General features: G+C 45.5%; 1 protein-coding gene across 3 annotated transcripts in view; it reads left to right on the top strand.

Annotated features, from left to right (window-relative positions):
• The window catches only part of LOC143761275 (zinc-regulated GTPase metalloprotein activator 1B-like), a 179,042-nt gene that overhangs the window by 75,177 nt on the left and 81,748 nt on the right, over positions 1-22,117 (top strand). For all 3 annotated transcript variants that reach the window (XR_013212262.1, XM_077249092.1, XM_077249093.1), the window contains exon 10: positions 16,722-16,766. Coding sequence is in view for 2 of the 3 variants with exons in the window: in XM_077249092.1 (XP_077105207.1) it covers positions 16,722-16,766 (45 nt within the window). In the remaining variant the exon portion in view is untranslated. The remainder of the gene's footprint in view (positions 1-16,721; positions 16,767-22,117) is intronic.

Raw genomic sequence — 22,117 nt, 5'->3', positions numbered from 1 at the left:
AGATTGAACATCCCTCTCAGTCAGCCTGACAGGATATGAGTGGAGTCGGACGACTAAAGGAGAAGATGAACTTCTTTTTTTAGCTGAGATTGAACATCCCTCTCAGTCAACCTGACAGGACACTGAGTGGAGCCGGATTAAAGGAGAAGATAAACATATTTCTTTAGCTGAGAATGAACATCCCTCTCGGTCAGCCTGACAGGACATGAGAGGAGTCGGACTAAAGGAGAAGATGAACACCTTTCTTTAGCTGACTTAGAATGAACTTCCCCCTCAGTCAGCCTGACAGGTTTAGTGCCTCTGTCTCGTGCCTAAATCAGTCTGTCCTGCTGTCTTCTGAACTCTAGGATGGGGTTTGATTGATAGCAGTTGCCATATTGGAATCCTGGCAGAGTGCAGTAGATAAAGAATAATTGTTTGATTAATAAAAGTATTTAGAAAAATATTTAATATTTAAATGTGTATTTATTTTATTACATTTTTTGGAGAACCCCCTTCAAACCCTTAGATGCTGCAGTCAATAGTGTCCATGGCATCAAAGTGGTTTCATGGGGTAGTTTTTACCCATGGCCAGGGGCGTAACTACCGCGGTCGCCATTGCGACCGGGCCCCGCAGGTCAGGGGCCCAGGGCCGGCCCCTGACCTGCGGGGCCGGACTGGCCATCGGGCACTTCTGGCAAATGCCAGAAGAGCCGGTGCCAGTAGTGGGCCGCCCGCTGCACTGTTCCGCCCCCCGCCAGTGCCGCCGCCGCCGCATTTAACTATTCCGGCGTCTATGACACCGGTACAGTTCAATGCAATGATGGAGGAGAGAGCGTCACCTGACTCTCCCTCTCCCATCATTCCCCGCTCTGCCTCTGACAGTACACTGCGGGTGCGCGATGACGTCATATCATCGCGCACCTGCTGTGTCCTGGGCAGACTGCAGCCGCCGGGAGCAGCGCGGGCAAAAGGAAAGGTGAGGAGAGTTTTTTTTTTTTTTCATTTTAACTGGACTGTGGGGCCATTATCGGGGGGGGGGGGGGGATGAGATGTGGGCTGTGCTCTATATACCCCTGTGCGGGCTGTGCTGTATATATCCCTGTGCGGGCTGTGCTCTATATATCCCTGTGAGGGCTGTGCTCTATATACCCCTGTGTGGGCTGTGCTCTATATATCCCTGTGCGGGCTGTGCTCTATATACCCCTGTGTGGGCTGTGCTCTATATATCCCTGTGCGGGCTGTGCTCTATATACCCCTGTGTGGGCTGTGCTCTATATATCCCTGTGCGGGCTGTGCTCTATATACCCCTGTGTGGGCTGTGCTCTATATATCCCTGTGCGGGCTGTGCTCTATATACCCCTGTGTGGGCTGTGCTCTATATATCCCTGTGCGGGCTGTGCTCTATATATCCCTGTGCGGGCTGTGCTCTATATACCCCTGTGCGGGCTGTGCTGGATATACCACTGTGTTGGCTGTGCTCTATATACCCCTGTGTGGGCTGTGCTCGATATACCACTGTGCGGGCTGTGCTCTATATACCACTGTGCGGGCTGTGCTCTATATACCACTGTGCGGGCTGTGCTGGATATACCACTGTGCGGGCTGTGCTGGATATACCACTGTGCGGGCTGTGCTGGATATACCACTGTGCGGGCTGTGCTGGATATACCACTGTGCGGGCTGTGCTGGATATACCACTGTGTTGGCTGTGCTCTATATACCCCTGTGCGGGCTGTGCTGGATATACCACTGTGTGGGCTGTGCTGGATATACCACTGTGCGGGCTGTGCTCTATATACCACTGTGCGGGCTGTGCTCTATATACCACTGTGCGGGCTGTGCTGGATATACCACTGTGCGGGCTGTGCTGGATATACCACTGTGCGGCCTGTGCTGGATATACCACTGTGCGGGCTGTGCTGGATATACCACTGTGCGGGCTGTGCTGGATATACCACTGTGCGGGCTGTGCTCTATATACCACTGTGCGGGCTGTGCTCTATATACCACTGTGCGGGCTGTGCTGGATATACCACTGTGCGGGCTGTGCTGGATATACCACTGTGCGGGCTGTGCTGGATATACCACTGTGCGGGCTGTGCTGGCACCCAACACCATGTTGCAGTGCAGGAGATTCCTGCAACAGTCCGAGGCGTATCTAGGGGAAGGTGGGGTGGGGGGGGGGCCCATTTGGAAGTTCGCACCGGGGCCCATAACTTTGTAGTTACGCCACTGCCCATGGCCCCCAAAATTCAACTTCTTGTGACACAATTGTGAGGAGCCTATTTATTATTTAGTTATTTATTCATTTATTTTACTCACTTATATAGCGCCATTAATTCCACAGCGCATTACAGATATTATTGCGAGTCATCACCTGCTTGAGGGCAAGAGCAGATCAATGTCACATTGCCACCATCATTCCAGTCCACAAGCCCCTTTTTTCTGAGAGCTGCACTCTTATATATTTTATGCTTATACAGAGGAAGGAAGAAGGCAGAAGTCAGCACGTAGGAAGGAAACATCTGCCCCTCAGAAGAGCTCAGCTAACCTGTTAAGGGGTCATGATTGACAAGCTTGTAAATAGTTTCTGATAAGCAGAATTGTGAGTGCAGCTCTAGAGTATAATACCATATTAGTTCCATGCAGCGTCAGCATATATTTTTTTTTTGGGTAACAATTATGACATTGTCTGGGGGCGTGGCTATGTAGTCCAGGAGAGAGGACGCACCTCGTGAGAGCTCCGGTCATCCTGAACCTAATCCTGCCATAAATCCCCCTGACTCACCGACTGCACCGGCTGGAACGGTGCTCTTAGGACCTCAGGAGACCGGCGATCCCCGGAAGTGGCAGTTTCGGAGCCCTGAGACGTCGGGCGGGGAAGTGGCCTGGACGGGCGGTAAAATCCCTGGACTGCAGCGGCCATCTTGGGGCGCGTGTTCCAGCAAGCAGGACACAGCGCCGGCGGTTACAGGAGCCAGGTGCATTCCCCCTGGAGGCGGCAGATACTGAAGCGGGAGCGCTGTGGAACGCTGAAATACAGGTGCTGGGTCTGAGGCAGCGGGCGGCGCCTGGGGAGACGGCAGCCATCACTGCAACGCGCTCTCCAGCAGTAAGGAGAGCGGCGCTATACAGCATGACCGCGGTACAACTCAGGAGGTGAGCACATCGCTGAAATAATAGAGGGGTGGTGCGGTGTGTGCCGTGGAAGATTGGGCCTTGCACCCCCCTTATCTGACAAGCTCCTGTCTGTGCCATAAACTTTGGAGGGATTAACCCCTCCCTCCCTGCTGTTCTGCCTGTGGAAGCTGTGGGCTGCTCTGAGGCATAGTGCCTGGGTGAATCCTGAGCTGCTGCTTCTATGAATATCTGATAATCCCCTTATCTGGCTGGTGATCTCCCTAGGATCTATTCCACTATTTAACTTTGCCGGGTCAGCTGTTGGGGAATAGACCAGCTATAACTGTACGTGTGATCCTTCTGAAGGGTCCTTCTGCTGACCGCCATGCAGCATTCCAAAGGAGCGGGGGCTGCTGATAAATTAAAGAAATATGCCAGAGAAGACGCCTCTGATAATGTACGCACTCTCAGAAATAATCCCACGCAGAACCAACGCAAAAATCGTCTTTCTGACAATAATGAGGAGGGAGAAGAGGGCGAACTGACGCTTAAACGAGCGTCTGAGCAACTGATGCAGGCCATATCCCTCACCAGATCTTCTCTTACTGAGAAAATAGAAGACGTACATACTGAAGTGGGTCTTTTACGACATGATATGCAAGCTATGAGAGGGCGTATTTCGAAGGTTGAAACAAGAGTGTCTCAGATAGAAGACACCATCACCCCTATGGAAACTAAACTGTCAAAAGCCGCCGGGTTCGAGAATGCCTGGAAACAAAAAGCAGACGACCTGGAAAATAGACTGCGCCGTAATAACATTCGAATTATTGGCCTGCCGGAGCGCTCGGAGGGTCAGCAACCTGAGCAATTCCTAGAGGATTGGCTTAAAACCTCCCTGGGAGATGGATTCTCCTCAACATTTTCTGTGGAGAGGGCCCATAGGGTTCCAACGAGGCTTCTTCCCCCCGGAACTCCACCCCGGCCCTTTTTGGCGCGTCTTCTTAACTGCATAGACAGAGATGCGATACTCCGCCTGGGGAGGCAGAAGGGCCCTATTAAATTCAACAACACTATCAATTTTCCCGGATTTCTCCATGGAGCTCCAAAAACAGCGAGTTCGATTTGTGGAAGTTAAGAAGCGGCTCAGGGATAAAAACATCATTTATTCCATGCTTTACCCAGCTCGACTCCGCATTGTACATGAAGGCTCTTCCTTGTTTTTTACAGATCCGGCGGAGGTAACCGAATGGTTACGAACATACAAGGTGTCTAATGTGCCGGACTCCTGAGCAATCTTCCTTATCTAATGGCAACACAAAATGGAGCTCTCCGTACAGGTGTTGAGCTTATCAACAATACCGAACGCTGATTCCAGTGAGGGTATCCCCTTTTCTATTTGACTGTAGGAGTGTAGGATTATACTCCTCCACTGTTCAAGCTTTGTTTTGTTTGGGTTTTTACACCAGTTTTGACTGTTTGATATGTTTGATAGTCGCCATTGATAATTCTGTGCTCTGCGTGGTGTCCCTGATCTCTACACGAGTTATGGTGTATATTATTCCTTTTCTTAAGTGTAGATATGGGGTCTGAGATTATATGCATGACGTGGAATATACGGGGTATTAAGACTCCCCGTAAAAAAATCAAGGTATTTTCACAGATTAAACGGTACCATCCCCATGTTGTAGCACTTGTAGAGACACATCTGACCAGAGACACAGCTAAATGTACACAAAAGCCATGGGTGCAGTGGTCCCTTCACGCATTTCATACCAGCTATTCAAGAGGGGTCTCTCTGCTAATCCATAGAAGTGTTAGATGGTGCACGACGAGATCCCGAAGGTCGCTTTGTTTTTGTACACGCCTTTATTAACACGCGGGAATAAGTGATACTGTGCGTCTATAACCCACCCCCGGCTAATATATCGGTTCTCCGCATGGCAATGGGATTCTCCCTAAATTATCCTGATGCTAGTATTATTTGTATGGGAGATTTTAACTTGGTCATGGATAATTCCTTAGATAGATTGAGACTGGACGACGGGATGTCTGGGGGGCCTCCTCCTCAATCCCCCTCTCAATTGGCACTGTTTATGAATGGTAGCGGATGGCTGGACCTATGGAGAATACGTCACCCTGAGATGAGGGATTACACTTGCCACTTGTCAACTAGGCGGTCTCTATCTCGTATAGACTATATATTTGGATCTAGTGACCTGGCATTATGGGTGGATAGTGTTGAGCATGGCAATAGGGGGATATCGAACCACAGTCCAGTTATTCTTAAACTTAAATACGGTCAGTCAAATAATACTATACCCTGGAAATTGAATCCCTTCTGGTTGAAATTAATAGATTCTAGCGATAGAACGGTGGATCAGCTGAACTGCTTTATCTTTACCCACCCAGACCCCTCAAATCTTAGTCTGTTTTGGGATACTCTAAAAGCATATCTAAGGGGATGTCTGTCTTCCACAATTTCTTATATTAAAAGGATGACGGCGGGAGAGGATGACGAGATGGAGCGACGGCTGAAGGAATCCGAGGCCGCCTATGTAACCAATCAAACTAGTGGCAACAGGGTGGCATGGCTCACTTCCCAAAGGTTATATACCCAACATATAGACACTAAATCAAAACGCAAATTATTCTTTACCCGTCAATCCTATTTCGAATTGGGGAACCAGGCCAGTAAACTATTGGCTTTTTTAGTACTCCAACATAACACCTCTAATACAGTATTACAGATCCGGGCCCTTGATGGTTCATTGGTATCCTCTACTGAGGAGATTCTCCAGTGTTTTCACGATTACTATAAATTTTTATACAAGTCTGGTAGTGGTTTTGGTGTTCCTGAATGTGTAGACTATTTATCGGACATAACATTCCCCTCACTGAGTCCAGCTCAGCTGTTGTGAACTGTGTTTCTGGGCTCCCTCTGGTGGTCACTAACGGTATTTTTGGTTCAGACATAGGGCTATGGATAACAAAATCCTGAATGCTTTGCACCCTAGCAGCAAGCTGATCCACACTAGAAGTCAGAGTCTGGACATTCATATCTGCAGCAGAGTTTCAGCCACTCAGAGAAAAAGGGGATGGAAGAAGCTAGGCAAACTGCAGCAAAAAAAAACAAACTCAGAACTTCTTTTTAATCCCGCTTCTGCGATGCATTAAACATTTTCTTTTGGCCTGGCATTCTGTTATGATCCCAATGGCAGAGGATCTCTGATATTCCGGCAAGATAGCAAAAATATAAATACTGCTCTAGGGAGGTGGAAACTGGACTAACCACATACCTGATCCTGACACAAACAACTAAAAGTAGCCGGTGAACGTGCCTACGTTGGTTCTAGACGTCTCGAGCCAGCCGGAGAACTGACTACCCCTAGAGGGAAAAAATAAGACCTCGCTTGCCTCCAGAGAAATTGAACCCCAAAGATATAGAAAGCCCCCAACAAATAATAACGGTGAGGCAAGAGGAAAACACAAACGTAGAGATGAACTAGATTCAGCAAAGTGAGGCCCAATAGTCTAGATAGCAGAAAATAGATAGTGGACTATGCGGTTAGCAGAAAACCCTACAAAACATCCATGCTGAACATTCAAGAACCCCCACACCGACTGACGGTGTGGAGGGAGAATATCAGCCCCCTAAAGCTTCCAGCGAGTCAAAAATCAAATGTAAAGCAAGCTGGACAAAAACACTGAATAATGCAAACGATCCAAATTGTACAAAACAGACTTAGCTTTTCTTGCATGAGGCAGACTGAAAGGAATCCGGAGGAGACCAAATAGGTCTGGATACAACGATGCCAGGCAAGAGACTGAGTCCAGAGGAGACTCAAATAGGAAACACCCGCTGCTTAACGACACAGCTGGAGCTCAGGCCTGCAACAAGACATACCTAACACAATACCGTTAGTGACCACCAGAGGGAGCCCAGAAACACAGTTCACAACAGTAATATCAGCCCCCTAGAGCTTCCAGCGAGTCAAAAATCAAATGTAAAGCAAGCTGGACAAAAACACTGAATAATGCAAACGATCCAAATTGTACAAAACAGACTTAGCTTTTCTTGCATGAGGCAGACTGAAAGGAATCCGGAGGAGACCAAATAGGTCTGGATACAACGATGCCAGGCAAGAGACTGAGTCCAGAGGAGACTCAAATAGGAAACACCCGCTGCTTAACGACACAGCTGGAGCTCAGGCCTGCAACAAGACATACCTAACACAATACCGTTAGTGACCACCAGAGGGAGCCCAGAAACACAGTTCACAACAGTAATATCAGCCCCCTAGAGCTTCCAGCGAGTCAAAAATCAAATGTAAAGCAAGCTGGACAAAAACACTGAATAATGCAAACGATCCAAATTGTACAAAACAGACTTAGCTTTTCTTGCATGAGGCAGACTGAAAGGAATCCGGAGGAGACCAAATAGGTCTGGATACAACGATGCCAGGCAAGAGACTGAGTCCAGAGGAGACTCAAATAGGAAACACCCGCTGCTTAACGACACAGCTGGAGCTCAGGCCTGCAACAAGACATACCTAACACAATACCGTTAGTGACCACCAGAGGGAGCCCAGAAACACAGTTCACAACAGTAATTGTTGTCTGATTTGTTTGCTCGGATTAAGGGATCCAGTTGGTTCACCAAGATAGATCTTCGTGGTGCGTATAACCTTGTGCGCATAAAGCAGGGAGATGAATGGAAAACGGCATTTAATACGCCTGAGGGTCATTTTGAGTACCTGGTGATGCCTTTCGGATTATCTAATGCTCCTTCTGTGTTTCAGTCCTTCATGCATGACATCTTCCGGAAATATCTGGATAAATTTATGATTATTTATCTGGATGATATTTTGGTTTTTTCTGATGATTGGGAGTCCCATGTGAACCAGGTCAGGATGGTGTTTCAGGTTTTGCGGGAGAATGCTCTATTTGTGAAGGGTTCAAAATGTATCTTTGGGGTACAGAAGGTTTCTTTTTTAGGTTTTATTTTTTCCCCTTCTACTGTGGAGATGGACCCAGTTAAGGTCCGTGCCATTCATGACTGGACTCAGCCCACGTCTGTTAAGAGCCTGCAGAAGTTCTTGGGCTTTGCTAATTTTTACCGTCGTTTTATCGCTAATTTCTCCAGCGTGGTTAAACCTTTGACGGATATGACCAAGAAGGGTTCTGATGTTGCGAATTGGTCTCCTGCGGCCGTGGAGGCCTTTCGGGAGCTGAAGCGTCGGTTTACTTCAGCGCCAGTCTTGTGCCAGCCGGATGTCTCTCTTCCCTTCCAGGTTGAAGTTGATGCTTCTGAAATTGGTGCAGGGGCTGTTTTGTCGCAGAAAAGTTCTGATGGCTCCGTGATGAAGCCATGCGCCTTCTTTTCAAGGAAATTTTTGCCTGCTGAGCGGAACTACGATGTTGGTAATCGGGAGTTGTTGGCCATGAAGTGGGCATTTGAGGAGTGGCGACATTGGCTCGAGGGAGCTAGACATCGTGTGGTGGTCTTGACTGATCATAAAAATCTGATTTACCTCGAGTCTGCCAAGCGCCTGAATCCTAGACAGGCCCGTTGGTCGTTGTTTTTCTCCCGTTTTGACTTTGTGGTCTCGTACCTGCCTGGTTCAAAGAACGTGAAGGCTGATGCACTTTCTAGGAGTTTTGTGCCTGATTCTCCGGGAGTCTCTGAGCCGGCTGGTATTCTCAGAGAGGGAGTAATTTTGTCTGCCATTTCCCCAGATTTGCGACGAGGGCTGCAAAAATTTCAGGCTGATAGGCCTGATCGTTGTCCACCAGAGAGATTGTTTGTCCCTGATGGATGGACCAACAGAGTTATTTCTGAGGTTCATTCTTCGGTGTTGGCGGGACATCCTGGGATTTTTGGTACCAGAGATTTGGTGGCCAGGTCCTTTTGGTGGCCTTCCTTGTCGCGGGATGTGCGTTCTTTTGTGCAGTCCTGTGGAATTTGTGCTCGGGCTAAGCCTTGCTGTTCTCGTGCCAGCGGGTTGCTTTTGCCCTTGCCTATCCCAAAGAGGCCTTGGACGCACATTTCCATGGATTTCATTTCGGATCTTCCGGTGTCTCGGAAGATGTCTGTCATCTGGGTGGTGTGCGATCGTTTTTCTAAAATGGTCCATTTGGTGCCCTTGCCTAAGTTGCCTTCCTCCTCTGATTTGGTTCCTTTGTTCTTTCAGAATGTGGTTCGTTTGCATGGCATCCCTGAGAATATTGTATCTGACAGAGGATCCCAGTTTGTGTCCAGATTCTGGCGATCCTTTTGTGCTAAGATGGGTATTGATTTGTCTTTTTCGTCGGCTTTTCATCCTCAGACTACTGGCCAGACCGAGCGAACTAATCAGACGTTAGAGACTTATTTGAGATGTTTTGTTTCTGCTGATCAGGACGACTGGGTTACCTTTTTGCCACTGGCTGAGTTTGCCCTTAATAATCGGGCTAGTTCTGCCACCTTGGTTTCACCCTTTTTCTGCAACTCCGGTTTTCATCCTCGTTTCTCCTCGGGTCAGGTTGAATCTTCTGACTGTCCTGGGGTTGATTCTGTGGTGGATAGGTTGCAGCGGATTTGGAACCATGTGATGGACAATTTGAAATTGTCACAAGACAAGGCCCAGCGGTTTGCCAACCGCCGCCGCGGTGTGGGTCCCCGACTTCGTGTTGGGGATTTGGTTTGGTTGTCTTCTCGGCATGTTCCTTTGAAAGTCTCCTCTCCTAAGTTCAAGCCTCGCTTTATCGGTCCTTATAAGATTTTGGAAATCCTTAACCCGGTGTCTTTTCGCTTGGACCTTCCAGCGTCTTTTGCTATTCATAATGTGTTCCATAGGTCCTTGTTGCGGCGGTACGTGGTGCCTATGGTTCCTGCTGTTGAGCCTCCTGCCCCGGTTTTGGTTGAGGGCGAGTTGGAGTACGTGGCGGAGAAGATTCTGGATTCTCGTATCTCTAGACGGAAACTCCAGTATTTAGTTAAGTGGAAAGGCTATGGTCAGGAGGATAATTCCTGGGTTGTCGCCTCTGATGTTCATGCGGCTGATTTGGTTCATGCCTTTCACGCTGCTCATCCTGATCGCCCTGGGGGTCTTGGTGAGGGTTCGGTGACCCCTCCTCAAGGGGGGGGTACTGTTGTGAACTGTGTTTCTGGGCTCCCTCTGGTGGTCACTAACGGTATTGTGTTAGGTATGTCTTGTTGCAGGCCTGAGCTCCAGCTATGTCGTTAAGCAGCGGGTGTTTCCTATTTGAGTCTCCTCTGGACTCAGTCTCTTGCCTGGCATCGTTGTATCCAGACCTATTTGGTCTCCTCCGGATTCCTTTCAGTCTGCCTCATGCAAGAAAAGCTAAGTCTGTTTTGTACAATTTGGATCGTTTGCATTATTCAGTGTTTTTGTCCAGCTTGCTTTACATTTGATTTTTGACTCGCTGGAAGCTTTAGGGGGCTGATATTCTCCCTCCACACCGTCAGTCGGTGTGGGGGTTCTTGAATGTTCAGCATGGATGTTTTGTAGGGTTTTCTGCTAACCGCATAGTCCACTATCTATTTTCTGCTATCTAGACTATTGGGCCTCACTTTGCTGAATCTAGTTCATCTCTACGTTTGTGTTTTCCTCTTGCCTCACCGTTATTATTTGTTGGGGGCTTTCTATATCTTTGGGGTTCAATTTCTCTGGAGGCAAGCGAGGTCTTATTTTTTCCCTCTAGGGGTAGTCAGTTCTCCGGCTGGCTCGAGACGTCTAGAACCAACGTAGGCACGTTCACCGGCTACTTTTAGTTGTTTGTGTCAGGATCAGGTATGCGGTTAGTCCAGTTTCCACCTCCCTAGAGCAGTATTTATATTTTTGCTATCTTGCCGGAATATCAGAGATCCTCTGCCATTGGGATCATAACACTCAGCAAGCCTTTATGGAGGCTGAGTTTACTTTGGAGGAAGTGGAGCAAGCTATAATGGATATGGCCACCGGGAAGGCCCCTGGACCTGATGGGTTTCCTATTGAACTGTATAAGAAATATCGGGGTCACCTGGCACCACTTTTATTGAAGGTACTTCGGAGTATATGAGAGGGAGAATCCATGCCTGAAACATTTTATGATGCAAATATTATTGTACTTAACCCCTTTCTGTCATTGGACGTACTATTCCGTCTATGTGGGGTGGGCCCTACTTCCCAAGAACGGAATAGTACGTCCAGCGCGATCGGCCGCACTCACGGGGGGAGCGCGGCCGGGTGTCAGCTGCCTATCGCAGCTGACATCCGGCGCTATGTGCCAGGAGCGGTCACGGACCGCCCCCGGCACATTAACCCCCGGCACACCGCGATCAAACATGATCGCGGTGTGCCGGCGGTATAGGGAAGCATCGCTCAGGGAGGGGGCTCCCTGCGGGCTTCCCTGAGACCCCCAGAGCAACGCGATGTGATCGCGTTGCTCCGAGGGTCTCCTACCTCCTTCCTCGCTGCAGGTCCCAGATCCAAGATGGCCGCGGCATCCGGGTCCTGCAGGGAGGGAGGTGGCTTACCGAGTGCCTACTCAGAGCAAGCGCAAAAAAAAATTCCTAAATAAAGAAAAAAATATATATATTATTCCCATAAATACATTTCTTTATCTAAATAAAAAAACCCAAACAATAAAAGTACACATATTTAGTATCGCCGCGTCCGTAACGACCCAACCTATAAAACTGTCCCACTAGTTAACCCTTTCAGTAAACACCGTAAGAAAAAAATAAAAAAGAGGCAAAAAACAACGCTTTATTATCATACCGCCGAATAAAAAGTGGAATAAAACGCGATCAAAAAGACAGATATAAATAACCATGGTACCGCTGAAAGCGTCATTTTGTCCCGCAAAAAAAGAGCCGCCATACAGCATCATCAGCAAAAAAATAAAAAAGTTATAGTCCTCAGAATAAAGCGATGCCAAAATAATTATTTTTTCTATAAAATAGTTTTTATCGTATAAAAGCGCCAAAACATAAAAAAATGATATAAATGAGATATCGCTGTAATCGTACTGACCCGAAGAATAAAACTGCTTTATCAATTTTACCAAACGCGGAACGGTATAAACGCCTCCCCCAAAAGAAATTCATGAATAGCTGTTTTTTGGTAATTCTGCCTCACAAAAATCGGAATAAAAAGCGATCTCTGTGATTTAATTGCATAAAAATTCAAAGTTGGAAAATTGCGAAATTTTCAAAATTTTCGCCAAATTTCCGTTTTTTTTCACAAATAAACGCAGGTAATATCAAAGAAATTTTACCACTATCATGAAGTACAATATGTCACGAGAAAACACTGTCAGAATCACTGGGATCCGTTGAAGCGTTCCAGAGTTATAACCTCATAAAGGGACAGTGGTCAGAATTTTAAAAAATGGCCCGGTCCATAACGTGCAAACCACCCTTGGGGGTAAAGGGGTTAAAAATGAAGGGAATGATCCTTTGGAATGTGGATCGTATCGCCCCATATCACTGGTAAACGTAGATTACAAAATTTTCACTAAAATATTGGCTACTAGACTAAATACGCTTATATTAGACCTTATACACCCAGATCAAACCGGCTTTATGCCTGGGAAAAATACTTCTATCAATATCAGGCGGGTCCAATCGGTGATTCAATATAGCTCTCTAGAGCCTGACAATAGTTGGGCGCTGGCATCGCTAGATACGGCCAAGGCGTTCGACTCTCTTGAGTGGCCTTTCCTCTCCGCGTGTCTACAGAAATACGGTTTGGGAGAGAAATTTATTAGGGGGATAGACACACTATATAAGAATCCCAAGGCGCGTGTAATTGTAAATAACTCCACCTCTGATTCTTTTACCTTACACAGGGGAACCCGTCAGGGATGCCCTCTGTCCCCGACTCTTTTTGCCCTTGCGATAGAGGCTTTGGCAATACGCATAAGATCCTCCACGGATATCAAGGGAATAAATATTGCGGACCGTGTGGATACCATAGGCCTTTATGCTGATGACATGATAATATTTATGGATAAAATAGAAGAAACACTACCAGAAGTGATAGCGACCATAGATAAATTTAGTAAATTCTCTGGTCTATATATAAACTGGGATAAATCTGCCCTGATGCCTTTATCTCATACTTCGGTTCCCTGTCTCGGGACTCTCACGTCGCTACCTGTGGTTTCCAATTTCAAATATCTAGGTATTCATATGGCTCAATATAGTCGGTTAGACCTACAACTTAACATCTATCCACTGCTGGATTTGGTCAAATTTTAATTTATAACCTGGAGTAGACTCCCCCTCTCTGTTGCAGGCCGCATTAATCTAACTAAAATGATATTGCTTCCCAAACTTAATTACTGCTTTCAACATAGTGCTGTACCAATACCCAAGTCATTTTTTGCAAATTTAAACTCCTTAATCACATCCTTTATATGGGGGAAGACCAGGCCCAAACTCAAACTATCTACTCTACAGAGACTGAAAAAGGGGGGTGGGGCGGCCCTACCAGACCTCTATCTGTACTACCTTGCCGGGCAGGCTAAGGCGATAAGTAAGTGGATGCCTAATAGCTCCCTACCTAATTCCGAGAGTCATTTAATTCATTCTGCCCGGATTGATTGCCCACTGGGATTTTTGGAGATGGAGAAAGTTGGTGCTTGTCGTCTGTTGCCTATGCTCCGGCTGGCGAGATTAATATGGAGACAAATTAAAAGAGTTATTAAATTTGTAGATGTCATAGCCGAAATGCCACTGTGGAATAATAGTTATCTCCCAGAACTACTAAATCACCCATCCACTGATTTCTGGGTCTCCCGTGGTGTTCTCTCGGTGAGGGATGTACATGACCAGGGATTTTTTGTAACCTTTGAACAACTACAGAATAATTACAACATCCCTAGGCCTCAATTCTTCCGGTATTTACAACTAATGTCAGCTTTCCAATCGCACATACGAAAGGTAGGTATGGGTCGGGCGATCTCATCTTTACCTTTGATAGGTATCCTCAACTCACAGGGTCCTCAAGGACTTATTTCCTCTCTATATACATATTTATTATCCGTGGGGGATGGGTCTGTCATCAATTCTGTCAAGGGGAAGTGGGAGGAACTCCTTCCCGATGTACTGGGTGAGGAGTGGGAAGATATTCTAGAATCTCCAACTAAAGTTTCCCCTTCAGTCAATAATAGGATGACCCAGTTATATATCATATATCAGGCCTATTTGACCCTAACACAACTCTTTAAAATGGGCCGCCTACATTCGTCAGATTGCTTACGGTGTCATACGCATGATGCAGATTTTATCCATATGATTTGGAGGTGCCCTGTAGTTCTTCATTACTGGAAAGAGGTGACGACATTACTAACGTCTTTACTGTCGATCCCTGTCCCGCTTGAACCATTGACCTGTTTGTTCGGGGTGTGGGATACGGAGACCTGGGATCACTATACTGGGATCTTTCTCCGAGAGACGCTCTTTTTGGCACGGAAGGTATTCGCGTTAAGATGGATGGGTGGCTCCCCCCGACCCTTAGAGTTTGGATTGATCTGGTGAATTCGATTATCCCATATGAAAGAACAATGTATCAAAATAGAGGATGTCCAGGTAAATTCGAGAAGATATGGGGCAGATGGAATTCCTCTTATCGTACTCTATAGTCTGCACTGACTAGACATTTACATAGAAAGGTGGGCTTGTGGTTTTTGGGGGCATCACCTATAGAGCAGGATTTAAATCTGTTTTTTTTTTCCTTTCGGCGACTCACTATTAATGGTTAAAGTTGTATAATAGGTTTTTTATAAGGTACTAATGATTTAACATGCACACTCCATTACCTTTGTAACCTCTGGATATGACGATACTCTGCAACTATTTGTATTCCATGGTATAATTAATGATGATAATTGCAAATGTGTGCAATGTTTGTTTTATTCTGAACTAATAAACAAATTTAAAAAAAAAAAAATATGACATTGTCTCTGCTCAGCTGATTTATGACATCAAACGAGAGTAGAACTTCCATGTGGTCATTAGTCAAAAGTATTGCTTTTTGTGCAGCCAATGTAGCCCCAGCCTAAAAGTTAAACTCCCTGAAAGATACTCTGTTGACTCATTCTGCAGCCTCTAGGTCACGAGCAGGAGCCGCTTACTGAGATATTATGTCTGTCCCCATTGGGGCTCACATTCTAGATTCCCCATCAGTATGTCTTAGGAGTGTGGGAGGAAACCGGAGAACACAGAGGAAACCCACACAAACACAGGGAGAACACACAAACTCCTTGCAGATATTGTCCTTGGGATTTGAACTCAGGACTCCAGTGCTGCAAGGCTACAGTGCTAACCACCGAGCTGCCCCATTGTTGTCACTGCAGCGTCTGGGTCTACCGACATATTGAGGACCATCTTGGTCTGTCATCTTTGTACTCTTCACAAGCCTTTAATAAGAAAGAGATGGGTAAAATAGATAGTGTGTGTATACTGTATATATATATATATATATATATATATATATATATATATATATATATATGCAAGAGTTTTACATTAAATAATAATAAATTCAGCAATGTATGTAAATTAAAATCCCCTTTCCCAATTGCATAAATGAAAGAAAAAAAATCAGAAAGCAACCCACATAAAATACATTGAAGAGAGAGCGCTTTAAGAATCAAAAAATGAAACTCTAAAATACTACAGTATATTGTTTTGTTTTTTTCCAATACTACTTGCAACAACCCCAATACGCAGTATGGTAAATAAAATGGTGGCAAATAAAACTACAATACACCCAAAAAATAAAGCCCTCATGCAGCTATGTTGATGGAAAAATAAAAAGTTGTGTCTGTGGGAAGATGTGGATGGAAAAACCAATGCCAAGAAAGGAACACTGGCAAGAAGGGGCTAAAATCCAGTTGTATTACCTAACCACACTTTATTTTGTTCCTTGGGGACTATATGTAGTGATCTATAATGTCATATAACACTGGGTAGTTAAGAGCATTGCTGACTATTATTTTAGTGTTTTGGACTCATAGACAAATGCCTATGACCGACCTGGTGGCCATTCCTAGGCCCCAGGTTAGCATACAGTAGCCACTTACTCAACTTTGCTAACGCTGTTGGCAGCCCTCCTATGCATCGGGAGTGTAGTGAATGAGCTGCAGTGTTATAAGGAAGCGCCGCGCATCAGTCCCCACAACAGCCACCATTACAATTCTATACAGCAGTCATTAGGGGTTGATGGCTGGTGTTCTTACTTTGAAAATCCAAAATAGTCTTGTAATCTTTGTCGACCGTATTCTTGCCTGAGTTCAAAACTTTCAAAAAGGATTTTGACGTGTATTTTCAAAGTAAGTTCACCAGCCCCATCAGGTCTAAAGATTCATTTAATGATGTGTGAGTTTGTTTTGGGAAATATGGTTACAGATCTACTTTAAATGCACAAAAGAACTAAATGTATAGTTTCTAATTAATATACTGTAGAATTTCAACCGAAAACCATCTTTGGTAAGATATGGAATTTTTGCTATTGAAGTTTCCATGTGTTGCAGAGTAGATTCTACATATTTTATACAGAAGTGGTCTTTTGGAAAGCTTTCACTGTATATGTCTGTGTGACTGAAATGTATTTTTATTATTTTTTAAGGTCAATAAATGGGCTTGTGAAAATTTTGGAAACACAAAGATCCAGGTATGTTACATTTACAAGTTTTGTGTCGGTTGTCTGGGCTATGAATTTCACACTATTTTTAGGCTTTATTATTTCAATAGTTTTCTAAGCCTAAAGGGGATAATCAAGATGTATCTTTGTTTATGGTATATTATATATCACTGATATTCTTTCGAGTATGATGTCTTTAAGTGGGAATTGTCAAGTTCTTAAATAGCTTTAATTACCGTAGTAAGACAGCATGAAAATAAGTGACCTGGCATTTGTTTTTGGTTTTTTTCTGCTGTCATTCTTTTGCAATGATAGTTTTTATATTTTATAGAGTACAGATTGTTTCCATGTAGCTTGATCATGTAGCTACATTCCAAGTGAGGAGTTAACTCTTAACATTCCAGTCAGCTCTCTCCAGCCCATTGATTTCTATAGAGCAGTTAGCTGCTTACCTCCCTCCCCTTAAGAGATGGTAATTATATTGCTCTGCTCTTGTCTGTAGTGGTGTGCTTTTTGAAATGCCCTGTTATCCCTATATGTAAATACAGTGATAATAGTGTACACTCTCCAGAACCAATCACTTACAGCTGAATGTGTTATAGCATGACTTGTGCTATAGTTCTACTAATATTACAGTTCTACCATTCACCAGAACTGTCACTCAAGGAGGAGAGCTCAGCCTGCCAGAAAGCAAGAAGTAAGGAGACTGCATAGCTCTGAGCTGCTTAAGAGACAGTTTTAGAATACCCTTATAATAAATGCCTTCTCTCCTCATGAACTCCTACTAAACTAAGTGCTGCTGCAATATTTACAATATTAAGAGTAAAGGCGTGTGCACAACTGGAAATGGTGCAAAGGTAGGTTCCCACACCTTGTGGTATATACAGTATAGAACCTTGCACTCAACTTAATGCTCATACGTGATTTTTATTGTAGTACTACAATAAAAATCACGTATGAGCATTAAGTTGAGTGCAAGGTTCTTTGCAATATTTACAATAGTCTGTACCCCATCATGGCAAGGAACTACAAAACGTAGATGACTATGAATCCTATGGTAATTTAAAGGTAATCTGTGTCCAGGTTTTTGCCACTTAATCTGAGAACAGCATAACGTAGATAGACCCTGATTCCAGTGATTTGTCACTTGCTGGGCTGCTTGCTATAGTTTTTATAAAATCACTGTCTTGTCAGCAGGAGGTTATCACTAGAGGACTAATAAACCTGCTACGAGGTAGTCCTCCATATTCATGAGCTCTATGTAACCCCGCCACTGATTGGCAGCTTTCTGCCTATGCAATGTAAACAGAAAACTGCCTGCAAATCAATGGTGTGGATGGGGTTTCACAGACCTCAGTAAGTAAGTTATACATCCCTGGAATCAGGGTTCTGCGACTACATCATGCCGCTCTCAGATGGGGTAGCAAAAACCTGATGACAATTTCCCTTTAAAGGGAACCTGTCCCGTAATTTCAAGCATCTATACAGTGTCCAGTGCGTTTTTAGTGATGCTATGTTTTTTATTAAAAACGGCGCTGTAATGATGTCCATTTTATATAGGTGTATGGTGCCTGCTTGTTTAGTCACAGGGGTCTGCTTCATTTTCTGCTCAGATTCGGGCATTTTCGCCCACTCTATGTGATTGATTTCCTTGGTTGCGCCAACGTCACTGGAATCCTGCGCTTGCACAATGTCTATTAGGTCTATTAGGAAGCCGCGCTTGCTCAGTGTATAGTGTAAAGCCGACCGCGTATGCGCAGTGTCGAGCAGGGAGCTGTGCGTGACGGTGCATGCACTGCTTCCCTCTCTACATTGCGCAAGCACGGCTCCCCGCTCGACACTGTGCATACGCGGCCGGCTTTACGTTACACACTGCACAAGCGTGGTTCCCTGCTCAAGACTACGCAAATGGGAGCTTTACGCTCGACACTGCGCAAGCATGGCTCCCCGCTCAACACTACGCAAATGGGAGCTTTACGCTCGACACTGCGCAAGCATGGCTCCCCGCTCAACACTACGCAAATGTGGGGGGCTTTACGCTCGACACTGCGCAAGCATGGCTCCCCGCTCAACACTACGCAAATGTGGGGGGCTTTACGCTCGACACTGTGCAAGCATGGCTCCCCGCTCAACACTACGCAAATGGGAGCTTTACGCTCGACACTGCGCAAGCATGGCTCCCCGCTGAACACTACGCAAATGCGGGCGGCTTTACGCTCGACACTGCGCAAGCATGGCTCCCCGCTGAACACTACGCAAATGCGGGCAGCTTTACGCTCGACACTGCGCAAGCGCATCTACACGCTCGACACTGCGCAAGCGCAGCTCCAAGCTCCACCCACATTGCGCAGGCGTGGGATACCAGTGACGCCGGCACAATCAGGGAAATCAATCAAATTGTGAGTGGGCAGCAATGCTCATGACTGGGCAGAAAATTAAGCACATCCACCCCTATGACTAAACAAGCAGGTACCATATAACTATATAAACTGTTTTTTGGACATCATTACAGAGCGGTTTTTAATGAAAAAAAAAAATGCGTTTGGTATTGGTGATGCACATTGCATTCCTAACAATGCACTGGCCACAGATTAGATGCTTGAAATGACTTGACAGGTTCCCTTTAAGTTAAAGCTTGGGTGGTGTGAGTGTTACGAACACTAATATGCACCGTTTGGTTGATGAAAAACAGTCTAAAACAAACAAAAACCGCTGTGCCCACATTGCGGAAAATCCCTTAAAAAACCGCGCGGAATTGCTGCGGAAAAAAAGAAGGAGCATGTCACTTCTTTCTGCGGATTCCGCAGCGGTTTTCAACATGCACCAATAGGAAAGTGCTGTTGAAAACCCGCAGAGGAATCCGCAGAAGAAACCGCAGGAAAATCCGCAGTGAAAACCGCAGCGGTTTTGCACTGCGGTTTTTCCAAATCCGCTGCGGAAAAATCCGCAGCAAAATCTGCAAAGTGTGAACAAGCCCTAAGGCTTCTTTCACAATTCCGTTGGTACGGGGCCCTCACAAACAGTCGGCCCGACGTATCGACGGATGTTGTGCACAATTGTGCGCAACGTGGGCAGCGGATGCAGTCTTACGACGCATCCGCTGCACATTTTGAGTTCCGGGGAGCAGGGGTCGGAGTTCCGGCCGCGCATGCGCGGTCGGAACTGGCAGATTCGACAGATAAAAAAAGTTACATTGAATGTTTTTTCGTCTCGACGGACCGCAAAAACACGACGCATCCGTCGTACGACGAATGCGACGTGTGTCCATCCGTCGCAATCCATCGTTAGTTCAAGTCAATGGCAAAAAACGGATCCTGTGGGCACATTTGCAGGATCCGTTTTTTTGCCATAACCACGGATTGCAACCGCCCCCAAAAGACGGAAATGTGAATGAAGCCTAAGGCTGAATTTGTCTTGGTCCTTAATATTTCTAATGCTGTAGTGGATAGGTACCAGGTAGGCATTAGGATTACAGCCCATTTAGCCAAATTGAAAGCAGCTAGGCAGTTTCTATACAAAGCCATTCTTCTTCTCAACCTATGGGTTTTTTTTAAGATTTTATTAAAAGCATATTTAGGCGGAAACTCCTTCAGAGTTACTCCCAAAATTTCAAGTACCTAGTCCTTCACAGGATAGTTGCTAATTACTGATAGGTGGGGTAAGACCGATCCTGAGAGCAGAGCATGGAAATGCTGCATCAGAGTGGAGCAATGCTTACATGTGTGCACCTATGTTCTTTCCATTGCCTATGGGACTGACGGGAGCAGCTCTCCAGTTCTTGGTATTCCCCCACAGTCACACAGACAAGAAATGTCAACTGTGTGGCCACCTCCATTCTGACAGGGAATTCATTCCCCCACCTGATCCACAAGTGAAGTGAAATGTTGGGAATATCTGTTTAATCACTAAGGGCATGGAGCACTGCAGGTTGTCAGACAGTTGTCAGAAGCTCCTCTTTGGTGGCTCTTTAATTTAATTTTATTTAATTTAATTGGCTCAACACAACTAATAAACAAGTTGGATTTCCAAATTCAACACAAAATGTCACATTTATTGGCCACTGCAGTCTCATTACTCAACCCCATCCTGACAATCGTCTTTAGTATTTAGTAGAATACCCTTCTGCTGTTATGACCTGCTGCAAATGTGATGCATAGCTAGAGCCCAGCTTCTGGCAGCGTTCCTGAGGACCATTCCTTGTGGGCAATGACCGCCAGTTCTCTAATAATCTTGGATTTGCAGCTGCAATGACCTTCTTGAAATCTCACCAAGGATTTTCTATGGTACTCCAGTGAGGTGACTGACAGCCAATGTAGAATCTACCAGGACTTGTTCTGAAACCAAGCTTTGGTGGACATAAAGGTATGCTTTGGATCAGTATCCTGGTGCCTAAGCTGGAGCTTCCTCACAGAAGTCAGAACATTTTCTCCTAGGATTTCCTCCTGCCCTCCAAATGCCTGTGAACCATACTTCCATCTGTATCTGTAGGAACATTGGGTGGCTTTGTAATCTTTTAGTATCGTGTTGTACAAGGCAATGATCTATTTTAAAGAACTGAAAGCCACTGGAATTGGTTACGATTCCCCAGGAACACTGCCAGGGGGAATATGCGTCATGGTCATAACAATGAAAAGACTAATTCTGAGACTGTATGTATGCATGTCACATATTTGCGGTGACGCTTACGGTGCCGGCACCAGAGAATCTTCACAGCGTGCAGTGCGCGCGCTGTGAGGATTCGAAAGTCTGCAGTCACATAGAGTGACTGCAGACTTGTAGCCCAAGGCTGGACATCCCTTTTAGGAATTGTTGTTTTGTCCTGTTACTAACTTTTCCATACATTTTAGTTCATATCCCTTGGTCTTGCCATCACAATTCACATTTCTTCCTGTCTGGGGCAATACGTAAGCCAAAACTGCAGCTCAGAAGCTAGGGTTTACATTAATGAGAGCTGCGCACAATAGCAATGATAATCTGATGGCAAGACCTCTATTCAAGGGTTTATTAAAATATACATGGTGTGTTGTAGCAGGCGGCTGCTTCACTGTGTGGAGACTTGAATCTCGGAGCATCCTGCGTAGGTATTGTTTCTAACCTGCCACTTACTGGTAAGTCAGTACCCCACCAGCAGGACGTTCTAGAGTTTTTATCAGTTTTGGCACTGGCTGTCATGTCCACTTACACGGCATACCTCCATGACTTTAACCTGAAATCAATGCATCTAACGCCTCATTATGTCAGGAGCATTCCTTGAGTATTTAAGAAGTGCAAGCTGCGTGAAAAGCAATTTTCTAATTAATCATGCTGCGTGTTGGGAAGATTACATATACAGATTTGGGAATGATGCAAAGAATAACTCCGATTTCCTACTGTTTATTGCC

The sequence above is a fragment of the Ranitomeya variabilis genome, chromosome 1, assembly GCF_051348905.1.
Source record: "Ranitomeya variabilis isolate aRanVar5 chromosome 1, aRanVar5.hap1, whole genome shotgun sequence".
Taxonomy (NCBI): domain Eukaryota; kingdom Metazoa; phylum Chordata; class Amphibia; order Anura; family Dendrobatidae; genus Ranitomeya; species Ranitomeya variabilis.
This window is presented reverse-complemented; position numbering and strand designations above follow the sequence as displayed.